General features: G+C 41.4%; 1 protein-coding gene across 1 annotated transcript in view; it reads right to left on the bottom strand.

The window, feature by feature from the left end:
- Positions 1–19,545: 19,545 nt before the first annotated feature.
- LOC311045162 (C2 calcium-dependent domain-containing protein 4C-like) overlaps positions 19,546–27,500 on the bottom strand; it is a gene marked incomplete at both ends in the record, with an annotated part of 33,610 nt that continues 25,655 nt past the window's right edge. Inside the window, 3 exons of the mRNA XM_084056972.1 lie at positions 19,546–20,127; positions 21,516–21,906; positions 23,210–23,616. Coding sequence (XP_083913098.1) covers positions 19,546–20,127; positions 21,516–21,906; positions 23,210–23,616 — 1,380 coding nt within the window. The remainder of the gene's footprint in view (positions 20,128–21,515; positions 21,907–23,209; positions 23,617–27,500) is intronic.

Raw genomic sequence — 27,500 nt, 5'->3', positions numbered from 1 at the left:
AATGATGGTTTAATGGTTGTAACAATTACGTCATAACACTGTCATGCTTTCCAGTAGGAATTTTAACATTTAATTTTACATTTTAAATAAAAATCAACTTCAGCTGTAATTTTAAGTAATTGTAAAAATATATATTTAATGTGGCTAAAACTATGACATAATTTCCCTCATCTTCTCTGATGGGTCTCATCTCTTCTAGATTAGTCGTCTAGTCACCAGAGAGAGTTTTCTGTATAAATACCTTTTAATGATCCTGGTATTGATGATGATTTTGTCTGGTATGTTTGTCTTGATGATGAATTGAATACAGAGGACCACAACGGAAACAAGCCATGAAGGGCTTTTTTGTGTTATCATTTTAGCAGACGTTTAACAAAGTATCCAATCAATGAATCAATCAATCAATGAATCAATCAATCAATCAATCAATCATTGCCTTCATCCATCCTCTTTGCTGTTTAAAAGTGACATTTTTTTGCTTCAGTTTCATTGAAATGTGAAGCGCATTGTCCTGCTCTCTGGACTAATATTGAATACTAGAGGTCCGGGCGGCCTACGGCCGCCCGAAACCCCTAGCCGCGCACGGGGCGCGTGTATATATGGGATGAACATTTGGGGAAAAAAAAAAAAAAAAAAGAAGTTGTAATGTAAAAGTAAAAAAATTGAGAAAAAAATTGGGAAGAAATAATATTTTTTATGTTTCAGGGGGTCCGCGCCAAAGTCGTCGGATGAAAATCTCCAAACGGTAAAAAAAAAAAAAAAAAAAAAAAAAAAAAAAAAAATCATGCAGGTTCTTGCTTGTTTCTGGCGTGGCATCCCAACCTGGCATCCCAATGCCGGCGATGTGTACTTCCGGGTTGCATAATGATGACATCACTGTCGAATCCTTTGCTGTCATGAACCTAGCCTGGTGTGTTGACCAGTAATGATGACATCACTGGCTAATCCTTTGGTGTCATGAACCTAGCCTGCTGTGTGGAGCAGAGCAGAGCAACGTGCTGTTGTTGTTTTGGGGATTTTCAATGACGGGCCGTCGTGTTGTGTTGGCCTCGGTGGTACGCACGGTAAGCGGTAGGAAGCTGCTTCCACTTCCGTTGTGTCCGACATTTGGTGAGTAGAATTAATTATGTTGCGAGGTGGGAACGGTGTAGTGAGGCATGGCAGGTGCCCTACGCGAAACGTAAATTCAGGCCGCCCGCCGTGGCGACAGTGTTGGCGACATGTGGTGTGACGGTGTTGTGTTTAGTCGATAACAGAGCTGTGGGGTGTGGACACCGAGGGCACGGAAGTTGCTCGCCATTTATATAGTTAGATTGATATATGGTCTGCTGTTCAGCTGGACTGAGCTCTGCCGACTGAGGTGTCCTGGTGCCCTCTACTGGCCAGCTGACACAGTGCATTAGAGCATTGGTTCTCATAGTGGGGTCCGGGGACCCCCAGGGGTCCTTAAGGGGGTTCCAGGGGGTCCCCAGCTAAATGATAGATTAGGCACCAAATGGACCCTTATGGGTGTGTAACTCTGAGAGTGTACAAATGGAACCAAATGGACCCGTTAGGGTCCATTTGGTTCCATTTGTACACTCTCAGAGTTAAATTGACATAGATTTTACAATATAAATTGCGGTCCAAGTGATAGAAATGCCATTAAATGGGGGTCTGTAGCCCTAATGCATGTCAAACGGGCGGTCCTTGAAATTAAAATGGTTGAGAATCACTGCTAGAGCCGTAAAAAAATCTTCTCTGATGGGGGTCCCTGGCATATCTTTCAAATGGGGGTCCGCGGGCTAATAAGTGTCAATTTGGGGGTCCTTGACATGAAAAAGTTTGAGAACCAATGCATTAGAGTACTGAAGTCCTACAAATTTGATGGGCAAATATCCCAAAAAATAAATACAATATAATAATAATAATAATGATTATTACAATTATTTTCATAAACACAACACAACACAATGGATAATAATAACACTAATGTTCAATGAACTGCAACAAAGTTAAGCAGAAACTGTTTAAAGAGCAAAGAGGCTGGGTGAAGGCAAGGATTGAGTGATTGATTGATTGATTGATTGAATACTTTATTACAAGTTTGCACACAGTACAGCAAGTACAATTAAACCAGCAATGCTAAGAGGATAAAAACAAAGCCTTGATGGCTTGTTTCCACTGTGGTCCTCTCTCTGTATTCAATTCATCATCAAGACAAACATACCAGACATACAATACAAATCATCATTATTACCAGGATCAATAAAAGGCATATAAAACATTCTCTATAGTAACAAGCTGAAGCTAGAAGACTAATCTTCTTTAATTTATTCTCTCACACAGCCCCTAGAACAGCTCGAGCACCCCACTTTGGAAATCCCTAGATATAGGTCATTAAAAATGCTTTATTCCGTGTTGTCATTTTTTAAATTCAAACTTTATTCAACCAGTAAATACACATTGAGACAAAGTCTCTTTTTCAGTGTGAACTGGCCAAGAGGCAGAATACAATGACACGTCTTTGCCAAACATATACTACAAAACAAACAACAATAGGAAATCCTCCATGATACACAGCAAATACCTAAAATATCTCCAAAAGAGATACAGCTGTGTGAATAAAAGCTAATCCTACATCAATAGATTTCAGATGTACAAAATGTCAACCTAGAAAAAGGCTAAACATCCAAACAGGAGCAAGTGTTGGTGAATACATCTACGGTGATCCTTTTAAAACTTCTCAGGGAAATTAGTGATGCCAATTTGAGTCTGATCTGATTATTATTATGATTATTGTTAAAGCATCATTAATATTTACGAGTGCTTAAAACTATAATTACACTGTGTTATGAGCAGATTGAAATGCATTAAGTAGGCCTGAGTTTATAATGCATTATAAACATGAACTCATGTTATCCAGACAGTAGATCTATATACAGACCATAATAGAAGTGTTTTGTAAATCAGTGGAGATTAAAGGAGATTAAAGATGAACCTGTTGTACAAACATGTCATTTATTGGTGGTTTTGTTGACCCTGACGTAGAGGTCGTTTGAAGAACTAGATTTAACGGTAGCGTAGGTCACCTTATCGTCATCATCATCATCATCATCATGTGTCTTGGCTCCTCCCACAGCAGCCCTCGTCTGATTGGTGTAGACGACAGAAGCGCAGGTCAGACTGTCATCAGGATGGATCTGATTGGTTGATAGACAGAGGCGGCTCGCTGTTGTTGTGCTCTAATTGGTTGAGGTCAGGGGAATGTCATTGGTGAGCGTGTTCTTCCTCTTGACAACGAAGTAGACCACCAATGCTGTTGTTGCCATGACTATAACCACAACAATCACCCTGGTGATGGTGTCATGAGTCGTCGGGTCTGGTGCTGTGGAGAGGAGAGGAGGGTCACTGTTTACACTTTGACACTAAACTGAGCTGGTGATCATTATATACATATTAAATTAACCAGACGTTATTTTGTAGAATCATCTTGTTAAAACTGACCCCATATTACATTACAACTGACACAACACAACTGTAATGTGGTTCAGTTGTATGTGGAGTCAGTTATAATAGTGTCAGTAGTAATGAAATCTGGGAATCCATTCGGTAAAAAAAGAAATATATATATATACATATTTTTTTATGTAATGTGGTTCAGTTGTAAATGTATGACATGTGGGTCAGTTGTGGTGTACAACACACAACTCCTCTCCTACCTGGTGGTTGTTGGATGGTAGAGACAGTGGACAGTGAATCAACAGGTGGTTGGATGGAGGAGGCAGTGGTAGAACGAGGTGGTGTTCCAGTGGGAGGGTTGGATGTTTGTGTCGTCTTCAAGTCTCCTGGGAAGTCAATGGATGTCTGCACGTTGTCGTCAACAGTCACCTGACATCTTCTGAACTCCATCAGGTTGTTGTTGATGGTCAGAGTGGTAGAACATCCAGGCTTGTTGTCTTTTATCAGGGTATCATCCTTGTTTAGCCAGCTCAGCTTAGGACAGTTTATATCATATTTAAAGAGAGAGCATGTTAATGTCTGTTCTGTCCCTGTATTTCCTCTGGTGATGTTCAGTACAGACAAATGAATCTGTCGATCGTCTCCACGTGGATTTGTATCAAATCGTCGACAGGTATAACGACCAGCATCTTCAGCTGTGATGTCTTTAACAGTCAGAGAGCATTTAGACTCCAAACTCATCCTGTTTGCTTTAGATGGCTTTAGTTCACTTTTAATCTTACCATCCTCAGCCACAACATCAGCAGACCATGAATCTTTTTCTTCATAAATCCACACAGTTGACTTACAGCCAGGATCATCAGGTAACATGTTACATGGCAGATTGACAATATCTCCAGATCTTGTGTAGAGGTCAACAGCGTACTGTAGGTGAGTTTTGTCGACTCCAAGCAGCAAAATGAAAAACAACTGAATCCATTTGATCCCAGACATTCTGATCTTTCTCTCTGAGCTGCCTGTCTGTCTGTCTGTCTGTCTGTCTCAGTGTGTCAGTGACTCTGACTGGAGAGCAGCAGTAGTTTTTAATGGTGCAAAAGCAACGTTTAGACCAGATACAGGTCTTCTTCCTTAAAAGTTGTCTGCACTGTGGTCACCACCTCAGCTATATCGGTGTGCACCCTTTTTTGCTTGTTGGATTGTCAGTTCTTCATTAATCAACCTGTTATTCTGCAGAGAGACACGTTCAATATAAATGCAGACACACTTTAATGTCTCTTATAGGCTCTAAGCCTGAACAGCACATATGTGTGTGTTTATTTCTTATAGGCTCCATATGGTCTTTGTAATGTACACATATAGACTTCACCCTCCATATTCAAAATGCTAAAATAAGTGGTGGATTTATATCGTGCCTTTATCCAAAGCGCTTTACAATGTGTGCATTCCCACGCAAAAACACACACACACACACACACACACACACACACACACACACACACACACACACACACACACACACACACACACACACACACACACACACACACACACACACACACACACACACACACACACATTACTTAGTGTAATTTAGAAGGAGAAATTAGTCAGAGGAAATTGGCAAATAGAATAAAATGAATCTAAAAAAGCTAATCCATCCAGACCCAGTCGACCAAAAGTGCATACATAATATATATTGGTTAAAAATATGTATGACAATGATCAATAGATAAGACCTACGGATGTCTTTCAACAGGAACTAGTCAGTTGACAGACATGAACTCATGTCTAGTCATATACAGAGGTGTTAACCCCAACCTAAAAACACTTCAAACCTCATATGTTTCAGAAATGCTGAGAACCTGCTGCTGAGTCTCTCTGTCCCCCCCTTTTTATTCTTTCTGGAAACAACAAAAACAATGGAGCTTGCACAAAGACAAATTAAAGGTGGAGGTCAATGTAAAAGTTTGGGAAACCCTGCTATAGACACCAAAACCCTAAAAACTCAAAACAATCTGCATTGGGATTGCACTGAGATTTAGATGAGTAGTGATTTGAAGCAAATTTAGGCAAATCTATCAACTTTATATAATTTCGACTTCACAAGCACTTCCTGGTATGACAGCTTGACCAAGCTAGTCAAAGGAAAGTTACAATCAGCTTATAACAGACTAATAAGAGTCATACTAGGGAGGGGAGAATCACTAATGAAGACATAAACACAACACAATGGATCATAATAATAATAACAATAACCATTTTCATAAACACAACACAGCGGATAATAATAATAACTAGAAAAAGTGCTCCTCGGAGCACAAGTCTCCGCCAGCAGACTTGGGAATGTTGGGAATGTTCTACTTCTTATGTTCTAATTCTTACAAAAAATAGAACATACTTACTGTGTCACACAAGTGTCCTATCCGTCCTGTCTGTATAAGTGTCCTATCCGTCCTGTCTGTATAAGTGTCCTATCCGTCCTGTCTATGTAAGTGTCCTATCTGTCCTGTCTGTGTAAGTGTGATTATTCCTGTCTTACCTCACTTTGAAAGAGGCTAAGACTCTTTCAAAGTGACACAATGTATTTATAGGCCGCTATACGTCACTAGCCAATCAGATCACACTATTTCACCGCATTGTCACGTGTCACGTGAGGCTTGACCAATGTTAGCTTGACATGTGGAAAGTGAAAACAATGTCTCCTGGCGGAGACAACTAGAAGATGTGCTCCTCGGAGCACAGGTCTCCGCCAGTACTGTTCCTGATTTATCCTGTCTTAAGTGTTACTTGATTAATCCTGTCTTAAGTGTTACTCCGCCATTTCTCAGCCATTTCGTGATTACTCCTGTCTTACCTCACTTTGAAAGAGGCTAAGACTCTTTCAAAGTGACACATCTATTTATAGGCCGCTGATACGTCATGCGTCTCACTAGCCAATCAGAGCACACTCTTTCAACGTATTGTCACGTGTCACGTGAGGCTTGACCAATGTTACCTTGGCCGAGGGGGGGACGGGGACGGAAAGTGAAAACATAGTCTCCTGGCGGAGACAAAAATAATTGTAATGTTCATAAAAATAACACAATGGATAATAATAATAATAACGGTAATGTTCAATGAACTGCAACAAAGTAATGCAGAAAATGTTTAACCAGCTAAGAGGATGGGTGAAGGCAAGGATTTGATTAATTGATTGATTGATTGATTAATTGATTGTTTGATTGAATACTTTATTAAACGTTTTTAAGACAAATATACCAGACATACAATACATCATCATCAATACCAGGAGCAATGAAAGGTGTTTATACAGAAAACACTCTCTGGTAACAAGCTGAAGATAGAAGATTAATCTACGTCCCGTTGTGACAAACAGGCCTATTGGCAGAGACCCATCATCAGAGAAGATAGAGGTGGGTAAATGCTGTCATCATTTTAGCCACATTAAAGTTTTTTTTTTTTTTTTTTACATTTATTTAAATGATTTAAATTACAGCTGAAGATCTATTTGTTTTTATTTTAAATGAAACAAATTAAATATCCCACTTGAAAGCATTACATAATTATTACAATTATTAAACCACCATTGAATTATTTCTCTCACACATCCTAGAAACAGCTCGAGCACCCCAAAGAGGAGGAACCACTATGAGAATCCCTGATTATAGGTCATTGAAAATGCTTTATTATGATTATTGTTAAAGCATCATGAATATTTATGAGTGCTTATAACTATAATTACACTGTGTTATGAGCAGATTATAATGCATTAAGTAGGCCTGAGTTTATAATGCATTATACACATGGGTTTGAACCCATGTTATCCAGACAGTAGATCTATATACAGACCATAAGCGTTTTGTAAATCAGTGGAGATTAAAAGAGATTAAAGGAGATTAAATATAAACTTTTTGTACAAACATGTCATTTATTGGTGGTTTTGTTGACCTTGGCGTAGAGGTCGTTTGAAGAACGAGATTTAACGGTAGAGTAGGTCACCTTATCTTCATCATCATCATCATGTGTCTTGGCTCCTCCCACTACAGTCCTCGTCTGATTGGTGTGGATGACAGACACGTAGATCCGATTGTCATCAGGATGGATCTGATTGGCCGATAGACTGAGGCGGCTCGCTGTTATTGTGCTCTAATTGGTTGAGGTCAGGGAAATGTCATTGGTGGGCGTGTTCTTCCTCTTGACAACAAAGTAGACCACCAATGCTGTTGTTGCCATGACTACAACCACAACTGTCACCCTGGTGATGGTGATATAACTCTTGGGGTGTGGCGCTGTGGAGAGGAGAGGACGGTCACTTACTTTGACACTAAACTGAGCTTATAATGTTTTTATACATATATCAAATTAACCAGACTTTTTTTTAAATAAAAGCATCATGTTAAAACTGACCCCATATTGCATTACAACTGACTCCACACAACTGTAAAGTGGGTCAGTTGTATTTTGAGTCAGTCATAATGCAGGGTCAGTTGTAGTGTTCAACACACAACTCCTCTCCTACCTGGTGGTTGTTGGATGGTAGAGACAGTGGATGGTGAATCAACAGGTGGTTGTTGGATGGTAGAGACAGTGGACAGTGAATCAACAGGTGGTTGGATGGACGAGGCAGTGGTAGAACGAGGTGGTGTTCCAGTGGGAGGGTTGGTTGTTTGTGTCGTCTTCAAGTCTCCTGGGAAGTCAATGAATGTCTGCACTTTGCTGTCAAAAGTCACCTGACATCTGACCTTCATCAGGTTGTTGTTAATGGTCAGAGTGGTAGAACATCCATACTTGTTGTCTTTAATCAGGGTACCATCCTCCTTCAGCCAGCTCAGCGTAGCACAGCTTTTATAATGTTCAAACAGAGAGCATGCTAATGTCTGTTCTGTCCCTCCGTTTCCTCTGGTGATGCTCAGTACAGACAGATAAATCTGTTGATCGTGTCTTCTATTATTCTCAAATCGCCGACAGGTATAAAGACCAGCATCTTCAGCTGTGATGTTTTTAACAGTCAGAGAGCAGTTAGAATCCAAACTCATTCTGTTTGCTTTAGATGGGGTTGGTTTACTCATCTGAATGAAACCATTCTCAGCCACAACAACAACAGACTTTGCATCTTTTTCTTCATAAAGCCACGTAGTTGATTTACAGCCAGGATCATCAGGTAACTTGTTGTTACATGTCAGATTGACAGTATCTCCAGATCTTGTGTAGAGGTCAACAGCGTCCTGTAGGTGAGTTTTGTCGACTCCAAGCAGCAGAATGAAAAACAACTGAATCCATTTGATCCCAGACATTTTGACCTGAGCCGTCTGTCTGTCTGTCTGTCTGTCTGTCTGTCAGTGAGGCTGACAGATTTTAATGGTGCAAAACCAACGTTTGGACCCGATACAGTCAGATCTTCTTCCTGAAAAGTGTTGAGTCTTTTTTTCTTTAAAGTCTTCTGCACCGTGGTCAGCACCTCAGCTATATTAGTGTGTGCCCTTTTGTGCTCAGTGGTTTGTCATTTCCTCACGTCATTATGCAGAGAGGTTCCTTTGGAAACGTTCAGTTTACGTGTACGTGTAATAGACTTTAATGTCCCGTTGTGGTTCTCAAACTTTTTCATGCCTAGGACCCCAATTATATATATATATATATATATATATATATATATATATATATATATATATATATATATGCCCCAAAACCAGTTACCTTCCATTTCCCAAGCGGTTGCTCTACCTTCTGAGACTCTGCCACTCTACTACTACAGTTTTCACAATGTAATTGTTCGTTTTCATTTAATCCCCCGGCACACACACACACACACACACACACACACACACACACACACACACACACACACACACACACACACACACACACACACACACACACACACACACACACACACACACACACACACACACACACACACACACACACACACACACTTCGTGTAATTTAGAAGGAGAAATGAGTCTAGAAAAACCTAATCCATCTAGACCCAGTCAACCAAAAGTGTACACTATATTGGTTACTCAAAAATATGTATGACAATGATCAGTAGATAAGACCTACGGATGTCTTTCATTAGGAACTAGTCAGTTGACAGACATGAGCTCATGTCTAGTCATACAGAGGTGTTAACCATAACCTAAAAACAATTCAAACCTCATATGTCTCAGAAATGCTGAGAACCTGCTGCTGTGTCTCTCTGTCCCCCCCTTTTATTATTTCTGGAAACAACAAAAACAATGGAGCTTTTACAAAAACTAATTTCACCCACTACACCTTCTGTAAACCTGTTATGTGACAATAAAATGTATTCTGATTCTGAATATACGCCACAGTTTCTGAAACATTTTGGATTCACAGAACTTATCTTTGCAAACTGTTAATAAAGTATCCAATCAATCAATCAATCACTGTCGTAGCTAGTGATTTGAAGCTAATTTAGGCAATTCCATCAACTTTATATAAAATGTTGACTTCACAAGCACTTCCTGGTATGACAGCTTGACCAGGCTAGTCAAAGGAAAGTTACAATCAGTTTATAACAGACTAATAAGAGTCATACTATAGGGTTAGGTCCTATATAGCATGTAGGGACCAGTTCAAGGTTCCTGTGGAATCTATAGGGTCACTCTGCTAGACTGTCCATGTTTAATTATTCATGGAGCGCTCCCCATCTTTAAAAAAAAATGTGTGCCTGAACTGTATTTTTGAAAGGGAACATTTACTTACATTGGCACCACCCAGTGGAACAGCCTGGACACAGTAATCATCTAACTGACTGTAAAGTTGAGAGCTTTTAAACCTTTAACAAAATGGCTGTTGGAAAAGGTTCCCATATGTCTGAGGTAGCTTATTTTAAATTTGATCATTTAGTAAGGGTTGTTTTGTTTTGTTTTGTTCTCATTTATTTGTCTATTTTTATGAAAAGTGAGTCTTGAAAAGCTCAGAGAAAAGCTCCCACATGGTTTAACCCATAGAGAGTAACATCACAACAAACAGTTCTCAGCTTATAGCTTGTCAACAGTATAATAAAAGTGTCTCCAGGACAGTTCAGTGAGAGCTGCTATTCTCTGTCGTTAATTCAATTCAATTAACTGATCCAATCTGGTAAGAAACGTTAGAAAAACATTAAACATTAAGCCAGCTGGAGTCGTGTGCACGTCCTTTAGTAACACATTATATTCACCCATTTACACACAAACACAAACACACGCACGCACGCACGCACGCACGCACGCACGCACACACACACACACACACACACACACACACACACACACACACACACACACACACACACACACACACACACACACACACACACACACACACACACACACACACACACACAGTTATAGGGACAAAGTGTCTTGGTGAAGGACTCTTGAACATGGAGCGAGGAGGAGTCAGTCCCAGGCAGTGATGGAAAAAGTACTCACATGTGTTACTTAAGTAAACGTATCAATACTGCAATGTAAAGATACTCTGTTACAAGTAAAAGTCAGGAGTAAAAGTACGAAAGTATTGGTATCAAAATGTACTTAAAGTACCAAAAGTAGAAAGTATACTCATCTTGCTGAATGTCCCATTTCACAAAGTTTTCAAATGTATGAAATGCATAAAAAATCTTTCAAAAATAGCAGATCTACAAGCTCACTATGCGTAGCGATGCGACGCATAGTGAGCTTGTAGATTGGCTATTTTCAAATGGCCGAAATGTAAATAAGGCTTAAGTGATTTTGTAATAATAATCTAAATCTACAAAGTAACTAAAGTTTTCAAAGAATTGCAGTGGAGTAAAAGTACAATATTTGCCTCTGAGATGTAATGGAGTAGAAGTAAAAGTACTGAAAATTGGAAATGCTCCAGTAAAGTAAAAAAAAAAGCAAGATTTTACAGTACTTCAGTACATGTACTTAGTTACTTTACACCACTGCATTGGAGTCAGTCCCATGCAGGGGATGGTTGGCTCTACTGTACCTCCAGGAGAAAAAAACATTTTAAATGACACTGACATTTAACAACAGCACTGGGTCAGGGTGCCCTCTCTCCTTCACGCATAAAAAAAACCCAGCCTTTTAACAAAACAACCAGCTGTAAGCTGTGAATTGGCAGCATAATGGTTTTGCAGTCAAGGACCAGGTCAGCTTGCAGGGGTGGAAGAAGTATACTCTGATTTTAGGAGGCTATAGCTCTCTGTAAGAGGTTCGCTCTCCATCCGTCCGTCTGTCTGTGTGTATGTCTGCATGGAGCTATAATCTCGCAGATGCATGGATGATCTATTCTAAATCGGCAACTGTTAAAAAGGACTTGATTTTTTAAAAATAGTTCTTGGTTGGAAGAAGCAGGTTGGTTTGAGTCATAAAAAACCCTATACGTTTTTTGGCCACTGGTGTGTCACATACTGTAAGGATAGGTTACCCAGGCTGTGTTTTAACCCAATAAAGACCTTTGTACCATTAAAGACCTTAAGTAAATAAAACAGATGGAATAGCACTCCCTCTAGTGTTTTACTGCTTTATGCAGCATGCTGAGATGTTGGCCAGGCTGGCTTCAGTGTATAAGCTCAATGTGTGTCATTTTAATGGTGCCTCTAAGGCTTACTAATTTATATATATATGAGAGAGAGAGAGAGAGAGAGCGCGAGAGAGAGAGAGCATGCGTGCAAGTTGACAATGAATGAAAGAATGAACAAAGACAAAGATAGAGACAGACAGACAGACAGACAGACAGACAGACAGACAGACAGACAGACAGTCAAAGATACAGAGGCAGAGGCAGAGGCAGACAGACAGACAGAGCAATCAGTAGTTCAGTGCAGTGTAATGCCAGGACAGAGCCATGGTTTCTGTGCCCGCAGGAGGCATTCTTAATGCCCACCATTTGAATCTCACCAGGGGAGCCAGACGGATAGGGAAAGTTCCAAATTGCAAAGCGCTGCCCACGGGCCCAGGGGTTATAAAAGCAGCACCCAGCTTGAGACTGCGTCTGGCCTGAAAAACTCACTCTCACCACGCTTTACCAAAACACCATGAGCTGAACTACCAGTTCCCTTCTTCCCTCACCATCCGGCTAGGAGAACATCAATCTGGGAACCCATTCGGTAAAAAAAAAGAAAAAGGGGGAGGCTTGTACATCTGCTATTTTTTATATTTTTTAAATAATTTTGAATTTCTGAACACAAATCTTCTCTTCTGGGGGTTCCTGGCACAAAACATTTTAAGATGCGTCCTTGGCACAATAAAGTTTGAGAACTACTGATTTAGAAGGCATTTGTAGAATCGTCCTCAGGTCTTTACGGGTTAAAGGGATAGTTCACCCCCAAAATGACTTTCTTTTGATTACTCACCCCATGGAGTTTTGAATTCATAAACATTTTTTTGTTTTTGTCGCATTCCTAAGCCAATAATTTGAGGACTGGTGGAGGAGACTCAAAGAGTCTACATTGAGTCCGCTGGTCATCAAATTATTGGCTCAGGAATGCGACAAAAACTAAATCATCTCCATGAATTAAAGGCTTCATGGGTATAGTGTAATAGTGTTGGTAATTGATAGAAAATAAGTACTTTTTTGGGTGAATTATCCCTTTAAGGCAGTGGTGCTGTTAGCAGAATCTGTCTTGAGAGATTAGGAGAACATTAACAATACATTTCAGAGTTTTAGGAGGAGCGTGGAGTTTGCTGCCAAAAAAACACAGAGATAAAACAGTGGGTCTGGTCTGTTTAGACGTGTTAGTGTCCAGGACTCCTGCTGTCATTATATTGTCACTGTTGTTGTCTCTTTTTTGATTCATTCATTTTTTGTTGTTTCTGGGAACAATCAAAACTATGGAGCTTGCACAAAAACACATTTCAACCCACTGTCTTACACCTGTAAACCTGTGATGTGACAATAAAGATGATTCTGATTCAGAGTATACACTCTGTCCATGCATGGTGGATGAAGCTGGATGCTGTCCTCATTATTAACCTCTCTCACCCCCTTTGTGATGATGCTAATGGGGGTGAGGTGCTCCTCATATTCAGCCATAGACTCGTCCTCTCTGCTACAAAACACACAGTGACTTGGACTGACAGACAGTCCTTTGGACTGACAGACAGTCCTTTGTGCCAGCAGCCATCAGGCTCCTCAGCCAAGCCTGTATCACCCCCATATGTTCTGTTGTAACTTCTGTTTTGTTTTGTTTTGTTTTGCTCTGCTCAACAATTTACAATTTAAGCATATAGCATAAATTGTCCTGAACGACTTACAGTACACTACCCTTCCTCTTCGCCTTGCCTACTTGTTGTTAACTAGTTGTACAAACTCTTGTTTTATTGGATCTTGTTTATTAAATACACTTATTTGTTTTACCTCTTGTTCATTTGATTTTCCTATTTTGTCTCATCTGTTTATGAAAGTAGGTAGCTGATATATTGCACTTTTACTTTAGCGCTAGGTATACTCTTGGTTGCTTGTTTTAGAAGAGAATGCACTTAATGCTTCTGGTGATTAGTAGTTTCGTTCCCTACCTATGTTGAATGCACTTATTGTAAGTCGCTTTGGATAAAAGCGTCTGCTAAATGACTGTATTGTAATGTTACAGTAAGGTAAACACACATCAAATGCAGAGAGACAGTGTAGTGCCTCAGTAATCTAGGATCACAGGTAAACCAAAATCCTAGCATTAGTCTAAACAATATATCAAAAAATAATAATCTGTACAGTGAAACTTTAGAAACTATAGGAAGCCAGGTAAACAAATGAACCGTACATCTGTCTAAATAACATGCTAACTAACTTACTGTTAACCTTTTTGCATAAGACTGCATGGTCGTCAAGGCTATAGGTCAAGTGGCACGGGCTAAAGGTGGACTCTGAAGAGGTGAGTCTTCAGACTACAGCGGAAAATTGGGAGTGAGTCTGCAGTTCTAACAGCAATGAGGAGTTTGTTCCACAGTTTGGGAGCCAGAATGGTTCTGTTCTTTGGGATTACCGACTCCTGACTCCTGCTGGACTCCGGTGCATTTAGAAAAACATGTCCATGCATTAATCTTCAATAGACCTGAGTACTGTAACGGCGTCTTTACAGGTCTCCCTTCAAAACAACAACAACAACAACATCAATCAGAGGACTGCAGTTGATTCAGAACGCTGCTGCTGCTTGACTCCTTAGTAATACCAAGAAAGTGGAGCATATCACTCCAGTTATTATATCTTTACACTGGCTCTGTGTCAAATAATTTATTTCAAAATACTGCTGTTGGTCTATAAATCTTTGAATGGTTTAGCGACAAAATCCATTTATGATCTGGTGTGATATTATGAACCATCCAGATCTCTCAGGTCAAAAAACCTAAATAAACGTGGGGAAGCAGCATTTAGTTTTTATGTACCACATACAGTATCTGGAACGCCCAGAAAACTGCAGGTCGTTCTGTTTGTGCTGTGTTTTTTATTTCTCTTCTGCGCTGTAAATGTATTTTGTTATTTTGACTTCTTGTTTTATTGTATCCTAATGCCATTTAATCATGCTGTTTCCTTTGCTTGATGTCTTGTGTAAAGCACATTGAATTGCCTTGTTGTTGAAATGTGCTACACGAATACAATTGCCTTGCCTAAGCTAAAGCAGTGATTCTCACCCTTTTTAATTTCTAGGACCTCCAGTTTGATACAATCTTTATCTGTGAGCCCAATCTACACTGTAAAATCCTCGGTGTTCATTTAATTCTGAGAGTGTACAAATGGAACCAAATGGCCCCCTTGGTTCTATTTGTACACTCTCAGAGCGAAAAGGGGAATCCCCACAGCCACCAAACAAGACAGATCAGGGCTTCAGGCGGGGCTACTTGGCTACACATTGAATGTGTGAAAACAATGTAGTTTCATGAACCAGATACTGAGCTATAAAGTGCATTGTTTCACTCATTTATTAAACAGCATATCACTTGAACATCGGTTAGATTGACATCACAGCCATTAACAAAGCACAATCCAAAATGTGAATCCTGTACCTCTCGATTTGGATTGAAGAAATCGTTTCATCGGAAACACAGCTGTTTGCATGCAAGAAAAACGCACGTTGTCAAAGTTAATGCAAAACAACACGCTTCATAATGACGTTAAATCAGGTTATCACTCCGTTGTATCACAAGTGAGTGGATACTCAGCCACAGCACAAGGATCGACAAAGGCAGGTGGCAAAACACCTTTATAAGTCAATGCACACAGAGAGAAACACTCAAATAATTGTGGAGACACGATACATCGGTCATCATAGCGGTATCCGCATTATAGGCCTGTATCGGTATCAAACCGATATCTAAATATATATAATATATCAGGTTTGGGCAAACAAAATTTTTAGATTTATGTTTGAATGTACGTGAAGCTGAAAAAAAGCCTTTTGTGATGATGATGAAGGCAATGTTTTCTGTGTAATCTTTCAAAAGGATCAACAAGTAAAATAAAATAAAAAATACTACATTTAAGCTGGTTCTGTTTGGATATGGACCAACATTTCAAAACGGTGCATCCCCTAGTTTTGGAATAAAGAGGCATTGCTTTTTAAAATTCTGTGTTGCTTTTGGACCGATAATATTGGTAAATATTGGTAATCCATCATAACAGTAATGTTGTGATCGATTGGTATCGACAAAAAAAATCACATAGATGCATTTCTAAAAATATATAAGTCTACTGGGATCCGTTTTTCTGACCCTGCACTGCTTGTGGGGTATCTACTTGTTTTTTTTTTAAATAAAACCTCAACAGATAACCAGAACAATGTATATCGTTGCTGTCGGGCAGAAACCTTGTATCTGCATATTTCAACGTTACATTTTTTCCCTATAAATTAATGCAAATACTTCATCCTACTACAACAGCTTTACACAAAACATGGCAAAAAGAAATAGCCGATCTACAAGCTACAAGCTTGTAGACTTTTGAATTATTTTTGAGTGAAAGTGAAATGCTTAAGTAAGTGGGTTTTATAAATATTGAACCAATGAAAAGCATTGACAAGAGCCTGTGACTAATAATGACTACATGGGATCCATTTGGAACGCAGGTTATTTTTTTTTACATTTCACGAAATGTAACGGTTTTGGACATACAAGGTTTCCGGCCGACAGTGACGATATGTAACGTGTTTACACACTGGATTATGCAGCTTTAACTGTGCAAGCAGGGGTTAAACAACCACCTCTTTTACATGTATGTGTTCAGACAACATACTCTCACTCCTAAATAGTACTATAGTGACTTCTTGGGACAAATGTGACCAAACGTTTGGGCGAGGCGAGAGTCCCCCTTCACGTCATTTGACACTGTTCCGGTCACTTCCACATTCCTGGAATGCTTGAGCCGACTCACCGCCTTTCGAGTTACGTCCCTATAGGGACAGAATCGTAACTCATCGTCCCCCCTAGTCAACATGTGCCGTCGCGGATATACCCCCGAGACGTCACACGTTTGCCGTCTTGGGAGTGAGAATGCGTTGGATCAGAGTTGGGCAATCGAGGTGATCAACTGAGTTGATCAATAACAACCTTATACCTTTATTATTCATTTTACATTATTGTCTCGTTCTTTGTTAGGTTTGTATTATTACATTATTGACTTATATGATATGCTTTTATTATTTTAATTACTAGCCTACATTAAGATGTAATAGAAATTGTGGTTTTCAACTGTCTGGCACTGATGGGCGATCACGCCAGCCTTTGGAAAACAGCAAAAGATTGAAAGAGAGGTAAAACATCACACTGGTCAGCACACTGACTTAACTCGGTGTGTATAGATATTTGACTGTACCTCTCTTTGATTTGTGCCTCTTTTATCCATGCAGCACCTGGCCTTAAATGCAGCTACAGCTATAAGATGTGCTCATCAAACAGCTCAGTGATCATGTGCCAAAACGGTTGCCCACCTGCTGTCTGTTCACACAGCTCCTTCTCTTTCCCAGTCCAGTTAAATCACAGGCTGTCAGGCAGGTGGAACACCTTCAGATGTACTGTATGTACAGTAGTAGTGCCAGACCCATATATCGGTTGAGCCGATATTATACTTATATATATATATAAGCCATTTTTTCAGACAACATCTGTATCGCAACTATGCAGCCGATGTGTAGTTTTCAAAGCGTGGGAAAAACGTTGTAAAATAGCCAATCGCGTCCTGAGCTTGTATATCGGCTATTTTTGAACATTTTAATAGGGCTTAAGTGGTTAAAGGCATAGTATGTAACTTTGCACTGTGTTTACATTACACAACGATATATATACATCATTTCTCTCTATAGCAGCAGTGATCAGCCACTGATTGAGCAGTGTGGTGGTTTTTACCTGCAGAAACACACAGGTCTGTATTTTGGTGTTTTCACTGGGGGGGGGGGGGGGGGTGGGGGGGGGGGGGGTTGATACAGAGAGTGGCAACCAAGGAAGGGTGGGAAATGGTCTTAAGTAATGTAAAGTATACAGTGTCATGCACGGTACATCATTATCAGACCTAAATTTACCCTTCAACTTCACTCATCCTCTGGGTCATGGATGTAATTTCTCTATGGAAAATAACATTGGTCATCTTAGAATCGTCTCATATTGTGGTCCAAAAATAAACAAATTGCCCCGGTGATATTGTCAAGGAGGTCTCTGATAGTCAGTCACTCATATTTATGTTTAAAGATTGAATTAATTCTGCGGCGGCAACGTTAGCGTTTTCTCACTGTCAGTCGATGCTTCATATCTATATGAGTCAAACCACTAGCCGGTTCATTTGTTTATATTTGGAACGCAGTTCCATATGCCACGTGATATTAAACACGTCTATGGGAATAGATGTGTTTAACCCAGGCAGGATGTGTATTACTTAGGTACTCTATGTCCATAATGACTGGCCATACAGGAGTTTGTAGCAATTTGTAGCAATTGTAGAAATATTAGGCCTTAATTGTCGAATGTTCGAGCATGTTCTAATCATGTATACCTTACATTAGTCTACTTAAACCAAACAAATAGCCAATGTAACATCAAGGTGCCCTCTCTTCCGGTTACCAGCATCCCTGTCGGTAATGGGTGGTAATAGGCTCTACGCACAGCAGCCATAATTGTAACAAAATCAGGCCTCTTTCTTGCTTCCTTCACAGGTCTTACCAATTATACTAATTAGGCTCTGTTCCATTTAGTGTATAGCACAGTGGTTCGTAAAACGTTTTAATTTCAAGGACCCCCAGAACCCTGAGAGCATGTACAATATCAGCACCCTGACTCTCGTTTGAGCAGAATGGAACAGAGTAGTAAGTCCTGACGTCACTTCCACTACCCCTGGATCACAGTGTTATTTTTTGTATTGGAATCCCCGTTGGCAAATCTTTAGATCGCGACACATAAGAACTGTGTTCCAAAAATAAACAAACCACCCCGGCGATTTCGTCAGGTATTTGACCCTGTGTCGTTTATGATATTGAGTTACATTTGATAACGTCTGTGTTTGGAGAAAACAGTACTTTTTCACCGTCAGTTAATGCTTCCATATGAATATCCATATGAGTAAAATCACTTGGCTGATTTGTTTATTTCTGGAACACAGTTCTTAGATGACGCTATCTAAGATTTGCCAATGGGATTTCCAATACAAAAAATAACACGTGACCCAGGCAGATAGCGCCCTCTAGCGGCAGTGATGTCAGACTTCGGCGCTCTATTAGGGCCCTATTTTGCGCATCTCAAGTACCAGGCCAATGCTGTTTGGCTATTTTGAGTGGCCAACACCTCCAGGTCTTAAGCTAAGTCATAAAACCTGGTACTTAAAGGGATAGTTCACCCCCCAACAAAAACTTTTCTTTTAATGATTAGTCACCCCATGGAGACTTGAATTTATGGATTTTTGTCGCATTCCTAAGCAAATAATTTGATAACCAGCGGACCGGTAGGCAGCAGTTCCGGTAGGAGACACAAATGACACTCTTTGTGTCTCCTACCAGAACCGCTGCCGGTCATCAAATTATTGGCTTAGGAATGCGACAAAAAAAAAATATATATCCATGAATTCAATTCATGCAAAATAGGGCCCTATGGGTCTAGTAACTGTAGTGCAGAAACAGTGATTATTATGACGATGGGACCCTCAGCCGGTCAGCAGCTCACTGAGCAGCACCTCTCTCTCCCCCAGCAGCAGGTCTCTCTTCAGGCTGGTCCCCTTGTTCACCACCTTCATCTTCAGGGCCAGGTTCTTCAGCTGCGCCCGGGGCAAGGCGTCGAAGAAGAAGTCCTCGTTGAACACGGGGTGCCGGCTGTTCTTGATGATGGTGCTGCGCTGCTTCTGCTGCTTGCCCGGGTTCAGGTAGAGCGCCACGCAGCAGTTGATGCTCTTGACGTCCGTGGTGCGGTCGTACAGGTCCTGGGCGGCCAGCACGCGCACCCGCAGCCGCGCCGCCTCCGCGTCGTAGTGGGTGCTCAGCCTCAGCGTGCCCCTGCCGCCCTTGCGGAGGTTGACGGTGTGCGCGCGCTGCAGCAGGTCCGACGAGCCGCCCGCGCCCCCCCTGCCGCCGCCGGCGGCCGCGCCGCCCTTGCCGCTCCGGAAGGGGGCGAGGGAGGGCGGGAAGCGCAGCCGGCGCCGCTGCACGTTGGGGCTGTTGTCGGCCGAGCTGCACGTGTCGTCGGTGGAGAGAGAGCTGTGGCGCGCCAGGGTGCGCTTTGCACGGAACACCTGGATGGAGGGGGAAGGATATGCACTGGGTGAAATGATGTCCACAATACATCTGGTACAGAAAATACCTTGATAGACACCCTATGCAGGTATATATATATATCAATCGGTCGATTAATCGATTAATCAATCAGTCAGTCAGTCAGTCAGTCAGTCACTGACGTTCTGTCTGTCTGTCTGTCTGTCTGTCTAGTCCAGTGGTTTTCAACCGTTTTCATGCCAAGGACCCCTAAATTGATATACATTTGGCCGCGGACCCCCATTTGAAAATGTTTTGTGCCAGGGACCCCCAGAAATAAAGATATCAGTTAATTTGCGCTTTAAAAAATATAAATATTCAATATATATGCACACTTTTTCAAGGTTTTTCAAAAATCTGATCTACAAGCTCAAAAATAGCAGATCTACAAGCTCATACCGCGGGACTTGGTGCCGCGGTATGAGCTTGTATATCTGATATTTTTGAATAGCCAAAGCTAAGTGGTTAAAAATGATTGTGACGCTATGTTAACTAATTTCGCTGGAGACCCCCTCATACTCCCTCAAGGACCACTGGTGGTCCCCGGACCACTGGTTGAAAACCACTGGTCTAGTCCATCCTCATCCATTATTGCCCTCAGTGGGTTGACCAATCAGTCTGAAATTACATAAGTGCTCTGATCATTGGTACAGTATATGCAGGCTTCACCTCTCCAAAATGTAAGCTGTTCATTAGCATTCGTTTTGCCATGGGCCATGGGAAAACATAAAAAAACATATCTATTTTAATCACCTTTTCCGGTACAGTTCCACACCAAATCTCTACGTCAAAAATAGCCGAACTACAAGCTCACATGTTAGCCGATCTACAAGCTATTTTTGGCTAATGTGGTTAGAGTTTAAAGGTTTCATGACGTTCAGTTTTACCACACATTAAAAGTCTTTGTCATGGTCCTTCAAACGTGTATAGAAAGTTTTAACAAAAAATTCCACTCCATTGATCCATGGCAGGTGTTTTTTTCTCGCCTTTTCAACTGCAATGAAAAAAGAAATCTTTGCCTGCGGGTGTCGCTGGTGAGGGATTTTGCCTGTCAATCATCGCCTCTGCTCCGCCCCCCCCAAAGCAAAGGATAGGGGAGGGGAGGGGCGAGGAGGAGAGTGGGCGGGATTAATCGACTGTGACCTCACTGCCGAAGGGCCAAGCTCAGATTACTTTTCAGCCTAATTATTCAGAAAACCCCAGACCACAGAAAATCCACTGAATGTTCGAAGTTCAGATTTTTTGGGTGTAATTGAGGTCATAAAACCCCCAAAAAAACATTAAAAAAAAAAAAGTTAAAATGAATGTCATAGAACCTTTAAGTATAGAAAAGAATGTGAGTACTGTTTTCCCCAATCGCCGTTCTCACCTTAGCCTGCGTTTCCTGGGAGATCGAGCGGAGCAGCGTGGCGGAACGGGAGAGGAGGGGGGAGGTGAAGGGGGACGACTCGGCCGACGAGCCCGTGTCACTCTCCCCCCCGCTGAAGTAGCGGTAGGGGCTGTCGGCGGGGGCCAGGTGTGTCCCGCCTCCCTGGGCCCCGGCGGCGGTGGTGCGTCTCTGGGAGTTGGGGGAGGTGAGGGGGCTGGTTCCGGGGTCGCTGTGGAACAGGCTCTCCTTGCGCCGGGTGTGGGGCGACTCCACCAGGGTGGAGAAGCCGTAGGAGGTCTGGGCCTTGGGGACGTAGGGCAGGGACATGGCCGTCTGGGACTGGGGGTCCGCGTTGGTGTTGGCCAGCGACGCGCCGTCCTTGTCCGTAGGGCTGTGTGTCAACCAATTAGGACATTTCAGCGTCGATTAAAGCTGCTCTTTCATGTAACTTTCCTTTCTTCTACCCCGGATTTGAACCCGGTTTTCAGCGCAAGTGCTGATTATTTTTTTACCATTGAACTAATAGAGCCTGCCTGCTCGCTCAGGGGAGAAATTGACTCTTGACCATCAGGTCAAAATTCTTGTCAGATCCTGTGTCTAGGTGAGACATGACCTTTGACACAATCTAAATGTCTCAACATACAACCATCCATATTGTATAAGTTGTATTGTATTAACATACTCTACCATACATATTGTATACGTTATATTGTATTAACGCCATACTCTGCCATATAGATTGTATAAGTTATATTGTATTAACCTTTATTCGATTTCATTCATAAAATAAATGTTACTTGTGCCGCTTTAACTAATAAATAACGTACTCTGGTCAAAACAGGCCATGTTTTAAAAATCACACCCAGTGTGAAGTGGGCGGTGTGTGGTCATCACAACATGACTCACTTAAAAAAAAAAAAAGGATAAATGACTTTTTTTAAAGTCCATACTGCTATTCATAGGGCTGCACATATGTCATGTGTTTCGCTAGCCAATCACAGTCCTGAATTTGCAAAGTCAGCCAATCACATTACAGCTAGTGGTGATGACACTAGCTGTAATGTGATTGGCTGACTTTGCAAAAGTATAGATTTGCATTGACTGTGGAAGGGTTAGGGTTGTAGACTGCGTTGTAGACTATTGGCCAATCACGGTGCAGGATTGGTCAGTGTCCAAAACTCACTTATAGGGGGCGGTTACACCGCCCCAAAAAAAAATATATATATACGTAGAATTTTGCTTTAAATAGCGGAAATAGCTGATCTACAAACTGTCAATATGTCGCGATTCGACGCGTTGTGAGCTTGTAGATCGGCTATTTCCGCAATTCTTTTTATATATTTGAAAACGATGAATGGAAATGATTATCGTCTCTGTCGGGTAGAAACCTCATACAGTATGTCCAAAACTGTTACTTTTCAGGATTCAAATTAGAAAATAACAAAGGCTGCCGATGGACGTTTTGAGCTTGTATATCTGCTATTTTTTATACTTTTGTGTGACGTTGTAGTATGAGTAAGTAGGGCGTTAATTTACGAAAAAAAACACAAAAAGTAGAATTATGGAAATACTAGGTTTCTGCTCGAAAGCAACGTTACGCAAAAACAACTGCGATTATCACAAATAATTACGATGATCTCAAATAATAACAACGATCAGGCCATAATTCCGTAATGTAAATACAGGGGCCTTACTTGTCCACGCTCTCTATCTGTATGATGTGGCGGTTGGCCGACTTCACCAGGTTGCGGTTGAACAGGCGCGGGCTGCCGGACGTCTTGTTGCTCCTCGCCCCCTTGGGGCTGCGGCTGCTGCAGATGGCCTGGTCCGATGCCGAGGGCTGCATTGTGGCCGCCCGCCGCCGCTGGGGCTCCGGGGTCAGGAGGAGGAGGTCGGGCTCGGGTTCGAGGGGGGGCGGGCAACAGATGAGTTTGGGCGGGATGAAGAAGTCTGGGATCTTGGACGGGGTCAGGACGTTGGCATAGACGAAGATGGGCACGGCCCCCTCCTGCTCCTGAGAGGAGGCCTGGGCCTTCTTGGTCCTGCAGCCCTCCACCGAGCCTCGGAGTTTGTCCAGCAGCCACATGCCTTGCTCAAAGAGCTGAGGAGAGAGTTTCAAATCAAATCAAACTTTATTTATATAGCACATTTACAACAATCAAGATTGACCAAAGTGCTGAACATGGAGGATAACCACGGAAACAGGCCTGTGCAACAACATAGTCACAGGACAGAGCAAAACATTAAATGAAACATGAGAAACAAGGTAAGTGACAAACGTTTAAGCAACATTAAAAGCTAGAGAAAAGAAGTGTCTTGAGGCGGGATTTAAAAACCCCGATAGAGATAGAGTTTGGTCAATTGGTGCCCCTTTATCCGTGGTTCTCAAAATGGGGTCCGGAGACCCCCCAGGGGTCATGGGGGGGGGGGGGGGGGGGGGGTTCCAGGGGTCCCCAGCAAAAGTATTACAGCGTCACAATAATTTTAACCACTTTATACATTTATATGTTAGCTATTCAAAAAACAGCAGATCTACAAGCTCACAGTGTGTGACTTTGTGCCGCACAGCAAGCTTGTATATCTGCGTTTTTTCATGTTTTAAAAAATATCAAAAATGTTTGGATTTTGTGTATTATTTTATTATTATTTTTTTGTACACAAATCATCTCTTCTGGGGGTCCCTGGCACAAAACATTTTCAGATGGGGGTCTGTTACCAAATACATATCAATTTGGGCGTCCTTGACACAAAAACGTTTGATAACTACTGCCCCCTATAGGCTACAGGTACAGTTTGCATGTCAAGGCAACACACTCTCACTCCCCAACATGCATTACTGTGACTTCTTGGGACAAATGTGACCAAACCTCAACCAGTGACTGGAAGGGGTATACCCTTCCAGTCAAACGGTGCCTCAAGGAAACCTTGATATGTATTTGGCCACAGACCCCATCTGAAAACATTTTGTGCCAGCCTGGGACCCCTAGAAAGGGAGGTTTAAGTTAAGAAATGTCTCGATTATTCTAAATGTAAAAAAAAAAGTGTCAAAGATTGTTTTCAATTTCCCCCCCAAAAAGATCAGATCTACAACCTCACAACGCATTGTGCTTGTAGATCGACTATTTTTTAATGAACAAAATAGGCTTAATGGTTAAACTGATTTTCATGCCAAATTAACTAATTTTTTCATGGGGACCCCCTCGAGGACCCTGTGAGGGGGTCCCTGGACCCCACGTTGAGAACCACTGTCCAGATCAGTAGAAAACTAATGAGCAGAAGGAGGGGCTGCTTAATTCTTACAAAACACATGGATAAATAAAAACATTATTTTAGTGTTCTGATTTAGTGTCATTAAGCCACCAGTAGAAACACACTTTCTTAATCAGATTCAATGGAATTAAGGAGAGGCAAAGAAACCAACTGGACATTTGCGGTAAAAAAAAAAAAAAAAGCCAAGGCATGTAAAATCTATTCTCCACAAGAGTTTGGAAAATGTAAATATATTTCTGTAAAACAAAAAACAAAAAAGTAGGAGATAATGACCGATTTCAGTGGTGAGAACAACTGTGTCTCTAACAAACGTTTTACATGAATAAATCTAGCTTCTACATCACGTCTGAGAAATACTCTTGAACTTTCAAACTCAACCATATACACTACCTGTTGGATCGATCAACTCACCCTGTAATGCAGCTGCGCTTCCAATCAATGCGCGATGGCAGCGCGCGTTCCTCTGGACACAACGTGTCCAATTAATGTTCCTCTGAACACAACGTGTCCAATTAATGTTCCTCTGGACACAACGTGTCCAATTAATGTTCCTCTGGACACAACGTGTCCAATCAATCAATGTCCCTTTGGACACAATGTGTCCAATAAATCCTGTTCCTCAGGACACAATGTGTCCAATCAATTATGCGCGTAAAATGCTGTTTCCTCCCGTCAGAGCAGGAATCAAAGTGCGTGCGTCCCCCCTCAAACTGTTGTGCGACCACTGTGCTCTAGTGTCGCTTGATTTAACTTCAATGAGATCGCTTTGTCTTCTTAAAGAAATGGGGGGAGATGTGATGTTGTTGGAATTGGCTGAGACGCGCCAGGCATGCAGGCGCGCGCGCGCACAAACACACACACACACACACACACACACACACACACACACACACACACACACACACACACACACACACACGCGTCCGAACCACGGAAGTGAATGTTACGTACAGCTCCGTGTGAAGTGTTTGTCATGTGTTTTTTTTTCTTCTTCTTTTTTTCTTTGGAGACTTGGAACAGAAGCAAGAAGGTTCTCAAAGTGCGGTCCGGGGACCCCCAGCTGGTGTTCCTCAGCAAAATGTCTTAATGTATAGCATTACAATGCACTTATAAACCGAGACACATCGGCTATATAAATAGCCAATCTACAAGCCCACATGATGCAGCATGTAGATCTGCACTTTTCAAAAAACAATCTTTGATTTATTTTAACAACACATCATCTTGCATGTGTCCCCATGTGGCACAACATATTTTGAGATGGAGGTTTGCGTCAAATAGGCTAGACATCAATTTGAGGGTCCTCTAGGGGGTCCTTGGACTGAAAAACGTTGAAGACCCCTGACATAAATAAATAAATAAAATTGATCTGAACCGCACTGACTTAGAAAAATAGAAATCCACAGGGGATGTCTGCTGGAGTCTGGTGGTCAAATTGATGTAACTATTGCGGTGGATGAGAGCCCCTCTTTCCCTGCCAGATTACATGAGTCAAGACCCTCAGAGCTACAGTGGTGGAAAGTAACTAAGTACATGTACTCAAGTACTGTACTTAAGTAATATTTTTGAGGTATTTGTACTTTACTTTTACTTCTACTCCACTACATCTCAGAGGCAAATATTGTGCTTTTACTCCACATCAATTATTTGAGGACTTTAGTTACTAGTTACTTTTCAGATATAAATTATGATTTTATGAAACATACATTAACCACTTTAGCCCTATTTTATACATGGGGTATTTGAAAATAGCCGATCTACAAGCTCACAATGTGTCACATCGCGACACGTCGTGAGCTTGTAGATCTGCTATTTTCAAACATTTCAGTACATTTACTTTTGGTACTTTAAGTACATTTCGATACCAATACTTTTGCACTTTTACTCAAGTACATTTTGAACACCAGACTTTCACTTGTAACAGAGTACTTCTACATTGCAGTATTGATACTTTTACTTAAGTAAAACATTTGAGTGCTTTTTCCACCATTGGATGTTTGTGGGAGTCTGATGGTCAAATTGATGTAACTATTGCGGTGGATGAAAGCCCCTCTTTCCCTGCCAGATTACATGAGTCAAGACCCTCATACAGTAGCTATTGGATTTACAAACCTCCTCCTGAGGAAGTTGACTGTGTGGAATACGAGTCACATCAGGCAAAGAAAGGAAAGAAAAGAAATCCATGAAAATGTGGAGGAACAGAAGTGTGCTGTTTGTCATCATAGGAATGCTTATTGTTGTTCTATAGCCTACACACATCTATTTATAGTTCTCATGTTCAAACAAAAGCTTCATGTGAATCATGGAGTCATTAACACTATTTAAGTTTGCATTAATTATGACCATCTAGTTTCCTGCATGGTTCATTTTGCCCTCTGGATCTTTAGTTTTCTTTACCCCCATCTTTTTTGGACTTTTTCAGACTGCTAATGCCTACAATTCTATAGCCATTTGATAGATCAGTGGTTCTCAAACGTGTTCATGTCAAGGACCCCCCGAAATGTACATGTATTAGGCCACGGACCCCCTTCTGAAAATATTTTGTACCAGGGACTACCCAGAAGAGAAGATTATGTGTAAAGAAATATTTAAAAAAAAAACAGATACAAGCTCACAACGAGTATCTGCCTTTTTTTAATAGGCAAAGTATAAAATATGTGAAGTGGTTAAACCAATTGTGATGCAAATTGTCCCTCCCCCCACCCAAGGACCCCT

Source organism: Gymnoscopelus microlampas, assembly GCF_963454915.1.
Source record: "Gymnoscopelus microlampas genome assembly, chromosome: 5".
NCBI lineage: Eukaryota > Metazoa > Chordata > Actinopteri > Myctophiformes > Myctophidae > Gymnoscopelus > Gymnoscopelus microlampas.
The sequence above is the reverse complement of the archived record's forward strand: the minus strand, read 5'-3'. Positions and strand labels throughout refer to the sequence as shown.